This window comes from Gigantopelta aegis, chromosome 1 (genome assembly GCF_016097555.1).
Source record: "Gigantopelta aegis isolate Gae_Host chromosome 1, Gae_host_genome, whole genome shotgun sequence".
Lineage (NCBI taxonomy): Eukaryota > Metazoa > Mollusca > Gastropoda > Neomphalida > Peltospiridae > Gigantopelta > Gigantopelta aegis.
The window spans coordinates 44363365-44381981 of NC_054699.1; the positions used below are offsets into that span (position 1 = coordinate 44363365).

Genomic DNA, 18617 nt, shown 5'->3' on the forward strand with positions numbered 1-18617 from the left:
TGTGTATACGGAAAGGAAGTGGTTTATTTAAAGGCGCATTCTACACATTGCTATTATATTATTGACTTCGATGGATTCTCTAAGTAGAGTAAGTTCCAAATTATGATACTTCGTTTCATCTTATATAGGTCTGCGTTGATACTTTTGTGTTGTTGTTTCTTGTACATATACAGCTATAAGTAGTTTCACACTACAATACTCTGCTTCTGTAAGCTGCGAAAATTTGAATACTAAAAAAATTATAACAACTTACTGTTTTCTTGACGAAGACTGGGTTTCTAAGGGGGTATGTTGACAAGTAGTTTACTCCACAGTAATTTCTTTCCCTGGGGAAGTCTTGGGTTGTTGAGTAACTTTTTTTTCCCACAGTGAAACAGAATGTAGATCTCGTTTGTATACTTATATTTGACGAGCGAATGAAGATACTAAAAAAATACTCTATTTATACTCTAAATTAGCAGTCCAAGGACGTCAGAACCTGGCCAAGGCCAGCCCCCAAGGACGTCAGTAACGACCCAAGTATGCCAAGGCTAAAATATGAGTCACGGCTGCTTACCTGCACCAGGTATGCCACTCACTGCCTTCTAGATAGGTCAAGGCTAGGTGACGAGTCACACACCAAGTACGTCAAGGCTATGACTTACACCAAGGTCGCACACCTGCCCAGGTATGCCAGTCACTGCCTTCTAAGTCGGTCAATGCTAAACAAATCGGTCAGGGCCAGTCCAAGGACATCAGTACCAACCTAAGTCGGTCAGGGACACGGGCGAGCGTTCATCCTAGTAGACCACACCACTATGACTCACACCAAGGCCAGACACCAAGGTGAAGGTCACGGAAAGTAGGTCATGGGGGCGTACAGGCCTCTATACTACTTGTGTTGTGTAATTAGTATATAACAGTGTGTGATAACAGTCTTGTTATAATTGTTTGTTTGTATGTTTGTTGCCAAAAATCATTTTAAATATCAAGTGAATTGTTTAGTGTACTTTTTCATTCGGTATTTCTATCAACACCATCTTATTAGGATCATTAGAAAAGAATATAAACATTTAATAGTAGAATGCTTCATATATGAAGTAATTTTTTTTTTTTTTTTTTTTAACAGGTAGAAGAAAATGACAACCCTATGCTTAAAACTTTACTGCTGGGGGATTATTTGTGAGTATTTTATTTAAAATAACTATAATTCTTGCTCTTTCTTTCTTCAAATTAAACAATTACACAAGATACACATCTTGTTCATTTTTATTTTTAATTTAATAAAATGTACATGTCATATACATATTTAATGGTAATTTCAACCTTTTTCTTTCTTGTTTTCAGAGACAGAAGGATGGTTACACCTCTCCACACAAAACCATTAAAAGAGGAATTTATAAAAAACCACCATATTATATTTGTATGATGTTCAGCTATATTGATACACTGAACACTTTCAGATGTGATAGTTTTTTCATACTTCGTCCAGATACTGTCATCAAGGACGAAAACAAGCATATTAGGTTGATATAACTTATTCACTTTATATAGCATATGTTTATTGACAGCTAAACTAAATTGCTATTTATTCTTCTTCTGTATTTTTTGCTAATCCTCTGGACTATTAAAGGTTATTGGTAATATGGAATGGGGAGCAGACCAAAAGGTTATGCTCCGTCTGTATAGATCTCTTGTGAGGTCTAAACTTGATTATGGATGCATGGTGTATGGGTCGGCACGCAAGTCTTACTTGCAGATGCTAGATCCTATACACATTCAGGGACTTAGGCTTTGTTTTGGTGCGTTTAGAACATCTCCTGTAGAGAGCTTGTACGTTGATGCAAACGAACCTTGTTTGGGTGCTAGACATGCCAAGCTTTCTCTGCAGTATGCTGCCAAGATTAAATCTTTACCAACAGATCCAGCTCATGATGCGGTGTTGACAACAAATATATGAAGTTGTCTGATGCAAGGCTAAATGCTATTCGTACATTTGGTCTTCGCATTAAGCGTTTTTTGTCAATTTCCAACATTGATTTAACTGACACTTTGGAAACTCCTTCATATTTTGTTTTACCACCATGGTGTATTACACCACTTAAAATTGTGTTTGATTTGGCGCAAGAGGTATTTCCCTTGTCCAAGTACTCCACGTTGTTGGTTCCTCGTGCATGGGGTCGGCCATATTGCTAATTCAGATAAGTATTATCAGTTCAGGTAAGTCACTTGTTATAATTCGTATATTTTAAACATCCTTTCTTCATTTCTAAAATAACAACAATGTCGTAATTCACGCATTCTCAATAAATGGTTGCATTTGTGTCGCCGGCCTTTTTACAGAAAAATACAGCATCCATTGCTTGTCTGATAATTTGGTACAATGTGTAACCACCAGGAGTTGATTAATCACTCATTGGGTTAATCCCTGTGTGATCAACAGGGAAACTTAGGTGGCAGAAATAGTCCAATATGTAATGTACGTTACTGTCGCCAGTCTGATCTACATTCAGTTTATTTGGCGCTGGTAAAGGTATACATATATAGGGTATTCACCAATATTAATTTTATAATGTTTGATTATAGACCACTATATTTTTATACAGGGAATATGTTTGAAGGTTGTTTTTTGTGTTACCATAGATGATAACGTACATGTCGTCAGTTTAAAAGTAAATCAGTACACAAGATACAGAATCTTGCACACACGTATATGTAAAGCACATGCACTGTCCATATTGGATGTAAATTGAACATTACTGACATATGTATTGGTACAACAGTGAATACATTCATGTTAAAACCATGTTGTCGTATTACAGGCATTAATGTATCAGAATAATGGTGGTTATGGATAAGAATGTAATGTACAAGACAACCTAGCATGATCTAATGAAAAGTAGAGCAGATTTTTCTTTGCATGCAATTCAATTGTCCAATAGGCGTATTTAGACTGTCCATACTTATTGTACATATTTCGAAAACAAATGACTACATCTTCAATAGAGTGTGTAATTGTAATGTACGTTAATGAAATGTACGTTACCGTAGTGTACGAAACGTAAACAAAAATGAGAACACAATGTATTGAGGCAACACATCTAACTGCAGATGAATGAACACGAATCGGAATTATTGGCCTTGAGGTTTAAACAGCCAAAAATTATGAAATATCACACGCTGTTTTAACGTGCTTTCAGTGAAGAATCAAGTATTGTTGGTAAGTCTACATGCAATATGTTTTTCAAACCGTGTTGACAGTAATGCACTTATAACTATGCCGGTATCATAGTGGAATTTTCCAGCACAGAGAACACATATATTGTGGAGGATAGGTATATGGTCAGGTTTTATGTTCAATCACATGTTAATAGCTAAGTAAAATAATGTAATGTACGTTACGATTGGTAACGTACATTTCAGTTAATTGAACCATTTGCATTTGGGGATGAATTGGAGTATACACGTATTTCACAATAACAAATGATTTGCATTGATTATTATTACCTTCAAAGCAGCCATTGCATAAGGAGAAAGCAGACACTTTTACTTCAGTTGCTGTAATTAAAACATATAACAGACATATGTGTAATAACAATCTGTCAATTCAAATGTATGCACTAGATGCAGACATGTCTGTTCTAAAAACATATTAAAACATTTAAACTGTAGTATTTCATTTAGCCGAGCACTTGTATATTTATTCTGTTTAATTTGGCACAAGAACCAGAAACGTTTTATTCACCATGATTCAACTATAAGCAGTAACGTACATTTCCAGTTTGGTAACGTACATTTCAAATGTACTCTAATGTCGATATACAACAACACATAACTTAATTACATTTATTATATAATATTTAGTTCTTTTTCAGATATGGCGAAGACCAGAGCAGAAATTCAAAAAGCCTACAGGGAGAGAAAGAAGCAAAAGGAAGGCGAGAAATACCTTGCAAAAGAGAGAGTAAGGAGGATGGGATATTATGTTCCAAGCAGTCAAATAACACTAAAAGAAAAGAAGAAAAGAAATATAATCAACTTGCAAAGAGTCAGAAAGCATAGAGCAAAGAAGAAGGAAGCATTAATTGCAGAACAACAATCAACTGGCGATACAAGCGGGTATGACAGCTTCAGTCAGCCAAGTTCTCCAGTGAATCAAGCAATGATTATCAAAATGAATTTTCTTAATCCAAGAAGATCAGCTACCAGGACGCGAATCAGCAGAGCACTTGGCAGGGCCCACAAAAAAATATCACAACTTACTACAAGAAACTTCATTCTGGAAAGAAAGTACAAAACATTACAAAGACGTGTTCAAAGAAACAGACAGAAACTACTTCAATCCCCCAAGACTCCCAACAGCAAGACCAATAGAGACATTCAATTAGCAGGTCTTTCCAAATCTCAAGGCGCCAAAGTAAGAAGACAGCTTCTCTTGGGGAATGCTCTGTTAAGTGAACTCAAAGATGCAAAGAGTGTACTAGGCAGAAAGAAAAACGTAGAGAAGACTTTACATAGCATTATTTCTGGCAAAATAATTAAGAAGTATCGTGGTTTGAGATGGCTTGCAAACCAAACTGGGATAAACAGAAACAAACTGAGTAAAACAGGACAAAAATGGACATATGTCTCGAAGCAGACTCGGAATCGAGTCCAAAGCACTTATAGAAATGAAGTTTTAACCTTCTTGCAAAGGGATGACAACAGTCGACTCCAGCCTGGAAAAGCAGACTCGGCAATCGACGAGAAAGGGCAAAGAATACAAAAGCGCGTGTGCACTGATTACTTGGGCAACTTGTATTCCAAATTCATATCCGAGAACCCAAGTATTACTCTCTCATTTGCTACATTTTGCAGAATGCGTCCTCGTCATATACTGACCACTTGCTTCATCAGCAGAAGTTCATGTCTTTGCACAAAACATCAAAACATGGCGCTTCTTCTTAAGGCTCTAAGAAGAGAAGGTGTATCAGTGTCTGCCAATCCCGATACATTCATCAAACGTGGCTTACCTGATGATGAAGAACTTTCTGAAAAACTACCAAGTGTGATTGGTTTTGGACAGTGGAAACGAGTAGAGGTTGTCGAGAAAGGTCGCAAGAAGAATGTGATGAGGATAGTAGAAACAGAGGTGGATACGCCACAATTCAAAGCTTTGCTAAACACCCAGGCAGAGGAGTTCCAAGGGCATGTGTCAAGAGTTAAGACACAATACAACGCAGTGTTAAAGTTGAAGGAACAACTTCCACAACACCATATGATGGTTCAAATGGACTTTGCGCAGAATTATGGTTGTAAATCAGTTGAAGAAATCCAAAGTGCTTACTGGAACCAGACGAGCGTCACATTGCATCCAATTGTTGCTTACTATAAGAACGATCATGAACTACTTCATCAAAGTTTTGTAGTCGTGTCAGACGAGATGTCCCATTCAGCAGCCACTGTCCACGCTATACTCCAAGCAGTCATTCCTGAACTAAAAGCCATAGACCCTCTCCTACACGTGCTTCACTACTGGACAGACGGACCAACTAGCCAATATCGGAATAAACAGATATTCTATTCAGTAGCTAACCATAAAGATATGTATGGGGTTGATGCTCGTTGGAATTATTTTGAGGTGGGGCACGGAAAGGGACCTTGCGATGGACTGGGTGGGACAACGAAAAGAATGGCAGATGAGGCAGTACGAAGTGGGAGAACAGTTATTCAGGATGCCAAAACATTCATGGATTGGGCTCTTGGTTCAAGCATGAAAGGAGTTCGATTTCTGTACGTCACATCAGAGGAGTGTCAGACCCAAGCAGTACTACTTTCCAAACGAAATGTCAGAGTTCTAAAAGGAACATTCAAAGTTCATGCTGTTGCAGGTCTTGCTAACTCCACAGTTGCTGTGCGAGATGTGAGCTGTTACTGCAATACTTGTCTAGAAATGGGTCTGTGTAACACGTGGAAAATAGAGAGCTTAGATGGCAGCCTTGCTGAAAAAGGTCCTCCTGCTCAACTGGACGAAGATTCAGAAGCAGCTGTTTGTGCTGTTGGTCCTGCCGAGGTCAATACAGAACCGGTACAGTTGAATGCACAGCTGGACCTCTCCGTTGGAGATTACGTAAGTGCTGTGTACCAGAGAGAATGGTACATTGGGAAAATATTAGATGTTGATACCCAGGACGACGAAATTCAAATCACATTTCTTGAAAAAAAGAAAATGCTTTTCCAGTGGCCAATGCGTCGCGATGAAATTTGGGTCGCCAGAAAAGACATTATGTGCAAGATAGACGAACCTCTCCCCACCGGCAAGTCGCGTAGAATGTTGAAATTTAATGGGAATGACAGACAGTTGGTGCTTACGTCTTTTGAAGACTGGCTTGTGTCTCAGTAATGTCCGTTACCGATCAATAACGTTAATGGCCGACTTCAAGAAGTAACTATCATGTTTGCTATTAGTACTTTTCCTAGATGAAAGTAGTTGTTTATGAAGCATTTTCGGGGCGTTTAAATGCTGATTACTTTGATTTATTTCTTGTTGTGTTCATAGTAATGTTCAGAGAAATGTACGTTACATATATCGTCTCTGAATTGAAAAAACTTCAACTTACAGGACGATTAGTGATATTTCTAAAACAGTGAAAAGCATACTTTTTTTCACACTTTGAGTTTATTTACATGTCTTCTTGAATATTTTATTTCATGACTTAAAACTCTGTAATGTACGTTACATTTAACATCAACAATATTTTACCTATTACACTATAATATAATGGGACAATTTGACTTTTAATGCTGTCCATCTAGTCTACGTATGTGTCAGCTATGGATTTGAGATAATTTTGATGTCATACTTTAACAGTTCACTGATTGCAACAATTGAAAAGCAATATAAATTAATAAAAGCCTTAGCATTCACAGTTTTAAAATAACACTTAACTATAACATTCGTACACAGCCTTTGTTATTTGCGTTGCGTCGTAATCCATGTTACCTAAAGCTACAGAAGAGACTCACACTTGCAAACACTGATGCGATACGTGATAACATACATAAATTGAAGCGTGTACACAGTCACACGTCGTGAGGTATGTGTTATAACGTACATTACTTTAACAGATTTTGAGATATTTGTTCACATTTGCTTTTGAAAATTTGATAATAAAGGAATTGCATTTATATGCTGATATTGTTTTGTCTGGTTAATATAATACATTGTCTCTACAAATCAACATGGACAGCATACATAAAGTTAAGTTTAATTTTCACAAATTTTATATGCTAAATGCAACTATTTATTGAGAATGAGTGAATTATTTATTTTACAGTCCATTACACATTTACGTGTGTCACAATAGTTCACGAATTTTACAGTCCATTACACATTTACGTGTGTCACAATAGTTCACGAATTTTACAGTCCATTACACATTTACGTGAATCACAATAGTTCACGAATTTTCACACAGAGATCCAAATTTCACACATCGATGTCCACCACGCAGTCCAACAAATTATATACAAACTATGCCAGAATAGCATAACAACCAGCATATCACTAGTGCCTACCACCCTGAAGCTAACAGTGTGGTGGAACGCCATAACAGAACGATCAGGGATTAATTCATCACAGATCGTAGCAACTGGGTCGAGTGTTTACCAGCAGTGCTCTTCCCATATCGCGCCATACATCTACCAAAATGACGTCATTCCATGTTTTGTACGGTCGACCAGCAGTTCTGCTAGTTGAACCCGCACACATTGACCGTAATGTCAACTTCGACTCTGATATTGTTGCTAGCATTGGTGTGATGGTATCGATACACGACAGCATGTTATTAAAGGTAGCTTCAAACATCAAGGCCGCCCGAGATGTCCAGCAGCTCCAATACAACAAGCACAGAGTGGCGAGTTCGACATCGGTCACAATGCTCAAGAATCTCGTTAGACAGCATCGAAAAGGTGGACACTTCTACCAAAAATGGAACGGTCCGTACATTATAACCCAGTTGTGTGGCAAAAACATTTACAAGATCACTAACGCAGGTGGTATTGTACTGAAGAAGTAGGTTAACTCCAGTAACCTGAAGCCATACCTCGCACCATCAACCGACGAACATCAGAATAGCCCAGCATCACCTCCCAACACGTATCAAGACCGAACCGATGTCACAGATACAATTGCGGTGAAGTCCGTTTGTGAAGAGTGGCAGCGTGATACGTGTTGCAATCTGGAACTGAAATATGTATATCTAAATGGTCGTCGACATCATGCTGATACCAGTGCCATTCGTATAGACCAATCATTGAAGACGTCACAAATGAAAGGGACGGAAATTGTCTGTTTCGTGCATTCAGCTCCATTCTCACAGGATCTCAGGATTATCACCGACTTCTTCGTACTATGGCAGTGACATACATGATGAACAATGTGGATATATTGCGGTCTATCTGCCCGGACATTGTGGATCACATAAACACAATCCAGATAAAATATCTAGTGCATGGCAATGAGTTTTGTAACCGAACCGAAAACGGACTTCGATTAAAAAATAAATAAATAATACTCATATTAAAAGACTCTCCCGATTATTCAGTTTGGATCATGGTGTCAAAGATTACAGGGAATGTGAATTCTTCTGAATGCAATTGTACAGCAGGGCAAGTTTAAGTTACTTTTTATTGGTGGTCTTTGGCTTTTAAAAATAATTTTTATTAATCAGTTATTTAATGTTAAATTCTATTATAACCATTATGAATCCAGCAAGCATTTTAAAAAGCAAGAAATTAAGTAAAGAGACGGTGTAATAGTAATGCCTGGGAAAGTTTAGGACAGTTTGTATGGTGTCTGTCAAAATGACTAAGGTTATCAATTTGAGCATATCAATGGAAATAATTTGTCCTCATCAAATCAAATATTTAGTAATATTAGTAGTTATACCCCCACTATAGGGCATATCGATTTCACTATTGCATCATCCAAGATGGCCGCCAATCTGTGCAGTAAGGAGATGATGCCATACTGACGTCATAAGGCCCCGCCTCCAGAAGGGTGTGTACATGTACTGATGCAATGCTGACGTCACTAAGCCCCACCAGGGTCCTTTCCATTCAAGACATTCCATGCATTGAGCGCACATTACACTGGTGAACAATTTTATACTTGTTTTTTGCTGACTGAAATTTTTCAATTGATTTAAGCTAAATCAGGTGTGCTGATTTCAAAAATGCAATCAGATTTCCTCTATCACGTCAAGTTTTTAATCTGCCCCCCCCCCCCCCCAAAAAAAAAAAACCCATACCAAAAAAAACAAATAGGGAAAACCGAGTAGATGCCCATACACTCTGTGCCATGTATAACTATTGTTTTTCTTCTAACTCCAGGTTGACCAGGAATGACTGGGAGAATAGACACAGACTTATTTTTGTCCAATCATAACAACTTTAATTGATTTAGTGCGGGATAGCTCAGAATGCAAATGGCAGCCTCCAAAATGAGCCGACGCCAGTGTTTAAATAGTCCTGATTCATTTTGTTATATCTGTGGAAATTTTACCATCCCAAGTCAAAAAACCGACATAAATGAATTTGTAAAGCAAGCATATCTTGCATATTTTAAAGTCAAACTAGGGGATCAAGACAAGTCTTGGGCTCCCCATAAGGTATGCAAGCATTGTGTGGAAAATTTGCGGCTGTGGACGAAAGGCAAGCGTGAGCTGAAGTTCGGAATTCCTATGATATGGAGAGAACCAAGAGAGCACATTACAGATTGTTACTTCTGTTTAGTCAAAACGGCAGGGTATAATAAGAAGAACAAACATAAGATCCAGTACCCCAGCTTACCCTCAGCTATTCGCCCAGTACCACATTCAGATGAAATTCCAGTTCCAGTTTTTGATGGACTTCCAAATGTTGAAGATCAGGATATTGATCTGCTTGATCCAGCTGAGATTCAGGACAAGAGTGACAATGATGATTCAGAATTTGAAATGGACGAGGACTCACGCCAAGGATTTAATCAGCTCGAGTTGAACGATCTTGTGAGAGACTTGGGTTTGTCAAAAAAAGCTGCAGAAGTCTTAGCCTCAAGGCTGAGGGGAAAAAAACTGCTTGAACAAGGCGCTAAAGTCTCTTATTTTCGAGCAAGAGAAGGCAATTATCTCAAGTTTTTCCAATGTAGTGGCGGCTTTGTCTTTTGTAATAATATTTCAGGTCTACTTCTGGAACTTGGAGTTCAATCTTACATTCCAACAGACTGGAGATTGTTTATAGACCGTGCAAAGCGCAGTCTAAAGTGTGTTCTTCTGCACAATGGAAACCTGTATGGTGTAGTCCCAATCGGGCACTCTGTTCGCCTTAAGGAAGATCATGGGGACATTAAAAATGTCATTGAGCTGTTGAATTATCACCAGCACAACTGGATCATCTGTGTCGATCTCAAGATGGTAGGGTTTCTTCTTGGGCAGCAGAAAGGTTACACAAAATACCCTTGCTTCTTATGTCTCTGGGACAGCAGAGCCAAATATCAACATTGGGTTGTTAAAAATTGGCCTCCGAGAAGAGAGCTTCATCAAGGCGATCCAAACATTCTTCATCAGCCACTGGTCGATAGGCAGAACATTGTCTTTCCTCCTCTTCACATAAAACTGGGCCTCATGAAACAGTTTGTCAAAGCCTTGTCCACAGAAGGTGACTGCTTTAAGCACCTACTTGTTGCTTTTCCCAAGTTGTCTACTGAAAAGATCCGGGCTGGCGTTTTTGATGGTCCTCAAATCCGGCAGCTGATTAAAGATGACCACTTCATCGGTACGATGACTGAACTTGAGAAAAATGCTTGGCTGTCTTTCAAGGACATTGTTAAGAACTTCCTTGGAAACCATCGCGCCCACAACTATGAACAAGTTGTACAGAATCTTTTGGACAACTACAAGGCACTAGGGTGTAATATGAGCATTAAAGTGCATTTCTTGCACAGCCATCTTGCTGACTTCCCTGAAAACCTTGGTGCAGTTAGCGACGAACAAGGTGAAAGGTTTCATCAGGATTTGAAGGTGATGGAGGAACGGTATCAAGGAAGATGGGATGTATCCATGCTGGCTGACTATTGCTGGACAATAAAACGAGATTGTCCACAGGCGGAGCACTCAAGGAGGAGCTACAAGCGTAAATTTCTGCCATGACCATTGCAACTTTGGATTTGGACTTTCGAACTGACCTTGCAATCGTTAGTGTCGTGACAAGACTAATACACAGACTATAGCTTGCTGTTTCTTGGTCTGCTTTTACAAATATGATATTGTATGTGTTCTGAACATGTAACTAACGCACTGGACTTACTGCACCCCTAATTTCTTGTGTGGTGAAATCGGGACCTTCCTTCCGCGCCGTTTCAGTAGTAAGCCGCCTGCTTTATTACCATGTTAACCACCTTCAAATACTTTGGTTCAAATGATCTGTATTATATTTAACACTCCTAAGACTGCTAAAGACTTTAATTAAGTGTATTAAACATGGTTTCATTTCTAAATCAGCTTAATTCATTGTTTGTGTGTTTTTAACTGTTTGTTTTCAGGTGTCTCGTGTGAGAGTTGCAATAAAATAGGGATATGCTGTATCTAAAAAACTTGACGTGATAGGAAAAAACTAATTTCATTTTTGGACTCAGCAGACCCGAGTTACCTTAAAACAAGCCACAGATGCAAGTCAGCAAAAATTGTGTTCCCCAGTGTTACAGGCACGGATTGTCGTCATTTCAACAGCGTCTGGTAACTAGATTATATATAAAGGTGCTGCTGGGCTTCCAGACGACAGTCCCACATATTTTCTGTTACACGTGAAGGACAGTCATTTCAGTGCCATCACGAACATCAAAGGGTTTTATTCCCGAAAAAACTTTTGTTATTCGTGTTTGAAACCATACGATCATGTGGAAGAACATGTCTGTGCTTTTTCGTGTGCAGTGTGTGGTTCTAATGAGTGCTCGTTTGCAGGCGCTCGGGAATGTGACGATTGTCACGTCACATGCTGTGTCGTTCCGAGGCCTGTTTCGTACGGCACAAAGAGACAAAGGAAGCAACACAACGTTGTCCTAATCCTCAGTCCATGTATCAAAAAAAATTCTGTTGTCCTGACTGTTCGAAAATCCCGAACAACACGTGTGCGGGGAGTGGTTGTGTCCCTGTTGGGCTTGAGTGACAGCAATAGTATGGGGATCGTAAATCCTTCTAAAATTAGGCGAGATAAATTAAAATGTAAATTATACAATGTATTAGAGAAAAAACAATACAGAATGGTATACACAAAGCGTGTCATTTTAGACAGTTTGGATACTTTGCCTTTCGGTCATTTGGATATCCCTCTCAAAAACAAAAACCCCTATTCATAATGTACATAATAATGTTCTATTAGACAGTGTATGTTTCCGTTGTTTCAATAGATTTATAAAGGGCTTGCCATTTCTTTATGGTTTCTCAATAAAGAGAACACCTCTTAACTTGTATTACTTGTTTGAAAATGTATATTTGATTTGTCCCGTAGCTTGTTTCTCCTTTGGAAAATATATGCTTGAATTGTAAATATTGTTACAAATATGTGATGTGAATTTTGGAGATTTATACAATTTGTATAAATAAAAAATGTTATACTTTGTCTTTCTTTCTTTATTTTACACTAAAAAAGAGAAGCCTCTTCTTTAAGAGCACATCTCCGTTTTGCTTGGTATGTCCCTGGGACATTTTGATAGCTACGTCATTTGTAGTTGATGGGAAGGCTGTGAGTGTCCCCGGGACTTTTGGGTTGGATGTGAATGTCCCGTCAAATGTTCCTGGGAAATGTCCCCAGGGCCCTTTGATAGATACATTTGTATTTGAAAGGGTTGGCTGTCGGGTGTCCCCGGGACTTTTGATAGATATGTCTGTATTTGAAGGGGGGCGGTTGTGTGGAATGTGAATGTCCCCGGGACGTTTGACAGATACGTCTGTATTTGAAGGGGGCAGTTGTCACGTGTCCCCGGGACATTTGTGTGGGATATGAATGTCCCCGTGACTTTTGATAGATGCCTCTGTATTTGAAGGGGGCGGTTGTCATGTGTCCCCGGGACATTTGTGTGGGATGTGAATGTCCCCGTGACTTTTGATAGATACGTCTGTATTTGAAGGGGGGGGGGGGGGGGGGTTGTCACGTGTCCCCGGGACATTTGTGTGGAATGTGAATGTCCCCGGGACGTTTGATAGATACGTCTGTATTTGAAGGGGACGGTTGTCACGTGTCCCCGGGACATTTGTGTGGGATGTGAGTGGCCCCGGGACTTTTGACAGATACGTTTGTATTTGAAAAGGGGGGGGGGGGGGGGGGGGGGGGGGGCGGTTGTCACGTGTTCCCGGGACATTTGTGTGGGATGTGAGTGTCCCCGGGACTTTTGATAGATACGTCTGTATTTGAAGGAGGTGACTGTCACGTGTCCCCGCGATCAGTGAATTTCTATTAGAACATGTTAAAGGATACTAACGCCTGCTCATTTAGTCAAAGAACTTCTACACAGTGGACGTGTCATGGGTTGTGTGCTAAAAGACTGTCCCATTCCAGGATGTTTTACAAAGCAGCTTTCTAAGTTATCAAATCATCTGTTTAATGTGCACAAATGTCAAAACTTGCTGGAGTGACTACCAAACAAAATGAGAACATAAATGACACGGATCAAACGGACGCTGCTCGTGACCCAGTGAAATCGTGGATGAAGAACCCATGGATACCCGTGAACATATCGAAATCGTGGATGAAGAACGCATGGATCAGACAGATGTTGTTCGAGAATATAAAACGGACTCGGCAGCCTACAATGATGCCTACGACGTCGATGACGAATGGGATGGCTTTTCGAGACATTACTTGTTCTGCCACCGTCCTGATATGAGAGGATCCTACGCATTTGGTCGGTGGCCCCTCCAGATGAGCCAGAGCCCGAGGGAGCTCGCCAAAAATTGTTTCTTCTACACGGGAGATCACAATGCCGTCGCCTGTTACTGTTGTGGACTACGTGCCTACGGATGGCAGAAGTCGGACGATTCAAAGATGAAACATTACAGACTGTACCAGAAATGTCCATTTATTCGAAGGGTGTCCAAACTGTTTCTATAGACATTTATTGCTTGTATGTTTGACATTTATTGCTTGTAGTAAAATAAAAGTTTAATCATGTTTTACTTTTGTTTGTTTTGTGTTTTGCTATAAATGTGGGTGTTGTTAGAAACAGATGTCATTTGTAACATAAAAGTTTAATCATGTTTTACTTTTGTTTGTTTTGTGTTTTGCTATAAATATGGGTGTTGTTAGAAACAGATGTCATTTGTTTGTAATGGCTGATTGAGATGAGTATTTATGCTCCATCTGTTACGATCCCAAACATCCAGGTACTTTTTCGGGACCAGCCAAAAAATTGTACACGGTCGTGAAAGAGGAGGGGAAATTTAATATTTCCCTAAAACGCATCAAACAATGGCCGAGGTCAAGAGACCTACACTATGACGAGACAGGTGTTACATAAGTTCCACGAAACCAGACGGTAGTGGAAGGGTTAGATAGCTTCTGGTCCGCTTGGCCAAATATAACGATGGGGTCAACTATTTACTGATCGTCATTGATCTGTTCTCCAGATACTTTGGGTCTATCCACTCAAGTGTGTATATCATTATCATTAAATATTAATAATGCCAACATGTATGGTCCATTGAAATAAAGGAAAAAATAGAAAAGAATTTAAAATATTCCATGGTCAAACGTTGACCGGAAGTGCTTTTGTTCATATCCTCGAAATAAAGGAATTTATCACTTGCGATATTTGCATCAGGACAATATGCCAATGAATATAAATAATATAGGCTATGGCTGGCTCTCTCTCTCTCTCTCTCTCTCTCTCTCTCTCTCTCTCTCTCTCTCTCTCTCTCTCTCTCTCTCTCTTTCTCTCTCTCTCTCTCTCTCTCTCTCTCTGTCTCTTAAATTAAGCGTCTATTAAAAAAAAAAATTGATGGAGATTACTTGCAAGTATTATTAATATTTTTTCATATTAAAAAGTAACACAAAATACACTTCTTTGTAACAGTGCCTTGTTTTTATTCAAGAAAATGTACGTAGGTCATTACCATTAAATATTAGTAATGTGAACACCTCTTGGGTTTTTGGGTTGTTAAAATAAGAACTTTTGAAAATAAAGAATTATTTGAAATGCAAAAGAAAAAAAACAAGTAACATGATTTTAAAATGAATGTTTAACAACACCCCTGCGCGTGCTGTAACCTCACTGTGGTGCAGGGCTGTAACATTCTCTTTGAGAATGGCCAATACAGCACACATTGAAGTTTAGAGTAAAAGTCAGTATCTGTGATATTTGTATTTGTATTTTTGCACAGTTCTTTACACTGTTTTTATTTATATCTTGAAATTTCTATTGATGTTGATCATCACCTTGTTTGTTTCCATTACCATAGTTTGACACCCAATAGCCGACGTATTTTTCGTGCTGGGGTGTCGTTAAACATTCGTTCATTCATTCATGTTTCACAAGACTCCAGGACGAAATATACATCGGCTATTGGGTGTGATTTTAAAAATTCCATGGCAAACAGTAACATGGTCACACGATGGCTGGAAGTACTATTATTCATATCCTCAAAATACAGGACGAGTTCGTTACATGTGAGATTTGTTTGGAGTATTTCGACGATTAGAACAAGTCTCCATGTCTTGTGTCATGCCCGCATCGGTCATGCCTATTTCGACACATTCATTTATATGGAGTCAAATTAAAAACTTCACAATCTAAAATTTGAATAAAGTCAATGAGTGTTGAAAGCAGGTATTTTTAGGAATAAATATTGTAATGGCAATGTCGACACTTCATTTGAAGCCCATCACAGCCCACGTCACCTGGCACCATTGTGTGTGTGTGGGGGGGGGGGGGGGGGGGTCACGTGTTCCCGGGACATTTGTGTGGGATGTGAGTGTACCCGGGACTTTTGATAAATACGTCTGTATTTGAAGGAGGCGACTGTCACGTGTCCCCGGGATCAGTGAATTTCTATTAGAACATGTTGAAGGGTACTAACGCCTGCTCATTTAGTCAAAGAACTTCAGGCACAGTGGACGTGTCATGGGTCGTGTGCTAAAAGACATTCCAGGATGTTTTACAAAGCAGCTTTTTAAGTTATCAAATCATCTGTTTAATGTGCACAAATGTCAAAACTTGCTGGAGTGACTACCAAACAAAATGAGAACATAAATGACACGGATCAAACGGACGCTGCTCGTGACCCAGTGAAATCGTGGATGAAGAACCCATGGATACCCGTGAAACCATCGAAATCGTGGATGAAGAACGCATGGATCAGACAGATGTTGTTCGACAATATAAAACGGACTCGGCAGCCTACAATGATGCCTACGACGTCGATGACGAATGGGATGGCTTTTCGAGACATTACTTGTTCTGCCACCGTCCTGATATGAGAGGATTCTACGCATTTGGTCGGTGGCCCCTCCAGATGAGCCAGAGCCCGAGGGAGCTCGCCAAAAATTGTTTCTTCTACACGGGAGATCACAATGCCGTCGCCTGTTACTGTTGTGGACTACGTGCCTACGGATGGCAGAAGTCGGACGATTCAAACAGGAAACATTACAGACTGTACCAGGAATGTCCATTTATTCGAAGGGTGTCCAAACTGTTTCTATAGACATTTATTGCTTGTATGTTTGACATTTATTGCTTGTAGTAAAATAAAAGTTTAATCATGTTTTACTTTTGTTTGTTTTGTGTTTTGCTATAAATGTGGGTGTTGTTAGAAACAGATGTCATTTGTAAAATAAAAGTTTAATCATGTTTTACTTTTGTTTGTTTTGTGTTTTGTTATAAATATGGGTGTTGTTAGAAACAGATGTCATTTGTTTGTAATGGCTGATTGAGATGAGTATTTATGCTCCATCTGTTACGATCCCAAACATCCAGGTACTTTTTCGGGACCAGCCAAAAAATTGTACACGGTCGTGAAAGAGGAGGGGAAATTTAATATTTCCCTAAAACGCATCAAACAATGGCCGAGGTCAAGAGACCTACACTATGACGAGACAGGTGTTACATAAGTTCCACGAAACCAGACGGTAGTGGAAGGGTTAGATAGCTTCTGGTCCGCTTGGCCAAATATAACGATGGGGTCAACTATTTACTGATCGTCATTGATCTGTTCTCCAGATACTTTGGGTCTATCCACTCAAGTGTGTATATCATTATCATTAAATATTAATAATGCCAACATGTATGGTCCATTGAAATAAAGGAAAAAATAGAAAAGAATTTAAAATATTCCATGGTCAAACGTTGACCGGAAGTGCTTTTGTTCATATCCTCGAAATAAAGGACGAATTTATCACTTGCGATATTTGCATGGAATATTTTCATGATCAGGACAATATGCCAATGAATATAAATAATATAGGCTATGGCGCTCTCTCTCTCTCTCTCTCTCTCTGTCTCTTAAATTAAGCGTCTATTAAAAAAAAAAATTGATGGAGATTACTTGCAAGTATTATTAATATTTTTTCATATTAAAAAGTAACACAAAATACACTTCTTTGCAACAGTGCCTTGTTTTTATTCAAGAAAATGTACGTAGGTCATTACCATTAAATATTAGTAATGTGAACACCTCTTGGGTTTTTGGGTTGTTAAAATAAAGAATTATTTGAAATGCAAAAGAAAACAAACAAGTAACATGATTTTAAAATGAATGTTTAACAACACCCCTGCGCGTGCTGTAACCTCACTGTGGTGCAGGGGTGTAACATTCTCTTTGAGAATGGCCAATACAGCACACATTGAAGTTTAGAGTAAAAGTCAGTATCTGTGATATTTGTATTTGTATTTTTGCACAGTTCTTTACACTGTTTTTATTTATATCTTGAAATTTCTATTGATGTTGATCATCACCTTGTTTGTTTCCATTACCATAGTTTGACACCCAATAGCCGACGTATTTTTCGTGCTGGGGTGTCGTTAAACATTCGTTCATTCATTCATGTTTCACAAGACTCCAGGACGAAATATACATCGGCTATTGGGTGTGATTTTAAAAATTCCATGGCAAACAGTAACATGGTCACACGATGGCTGGAAGTACTATTATTCATATCCTCAAAATACAGGACGAGTTCGTTACATGTGAGATTTGTTTGGAGTATTTCGACGATTAGGACAAGTCTCCATGTCTTGTGTCATGCCCGCATCGGTCATGCATACTTCGACACATTCATTTATATGGAGTCAAATTAAAAACTTCACAATCTAAAATTTGAATAAAGTCAACGAGTGTTGAAAGCAGGTATTTTTAGGAATAAATATTGTAATGGCAATGTCGACACTTCATTTGAAGCCCATCACAGCCCACGTCACCTGGCACCATTGTGGCAAAAGTGGTTTTGCCGGTGCCACTGGTTTAATCATGTTTTACTTTTGTTTGTTTTGTGTTTTGCGGTAAATATGGGTGCTGTTAGAAACAGATGTCATTTGTTTGTAATGGCTGATTGGGATGAGTATTTACGCTCCATCTATTACGATCCCAAACATCCGGGTACTTTCTCGGGACCAGCCAAATTGTACACGGTCG

General features: G+C 39.0%; 2 protein-coding genes across 2 annotated transcripts; both read left to right on the forward strand.

Annotated features, from left to right (window-relative positions):
* Positions 1-13710: 13710 nt before the first annotated feature.
* LOC121383000 (baculoviral IAP repeat-containing protein 2-like) lies at positions 13711-14103 on the forward strand. Its single transcript, XM_041512763.1, has one exon. The coding sequence runs from the start codon at positions 13711-13713 to the stop codon at positions 14101-14103; it is 393 nt and encodes a 130-aa protein (XP_041368697.1).
* A 2195-nt stretch (positions 14104-16298) lies between these two features.
* LOC121383072 (baculoviral IAP repeat-containing protein 2-like) lies at positions 16299-16691 on the forward strand. The gene has a single exon (XM_041512880.1). The coding sequence runs from the start codon at positions 16299-16301 to the stop codon at positions 16689-16691; it is 393 nt and encodes a 130-aa protein (XP_041368814.1).
* The last annotated feature ends 1926 nt before the right edge of the window (positions 16692-18617 follow it).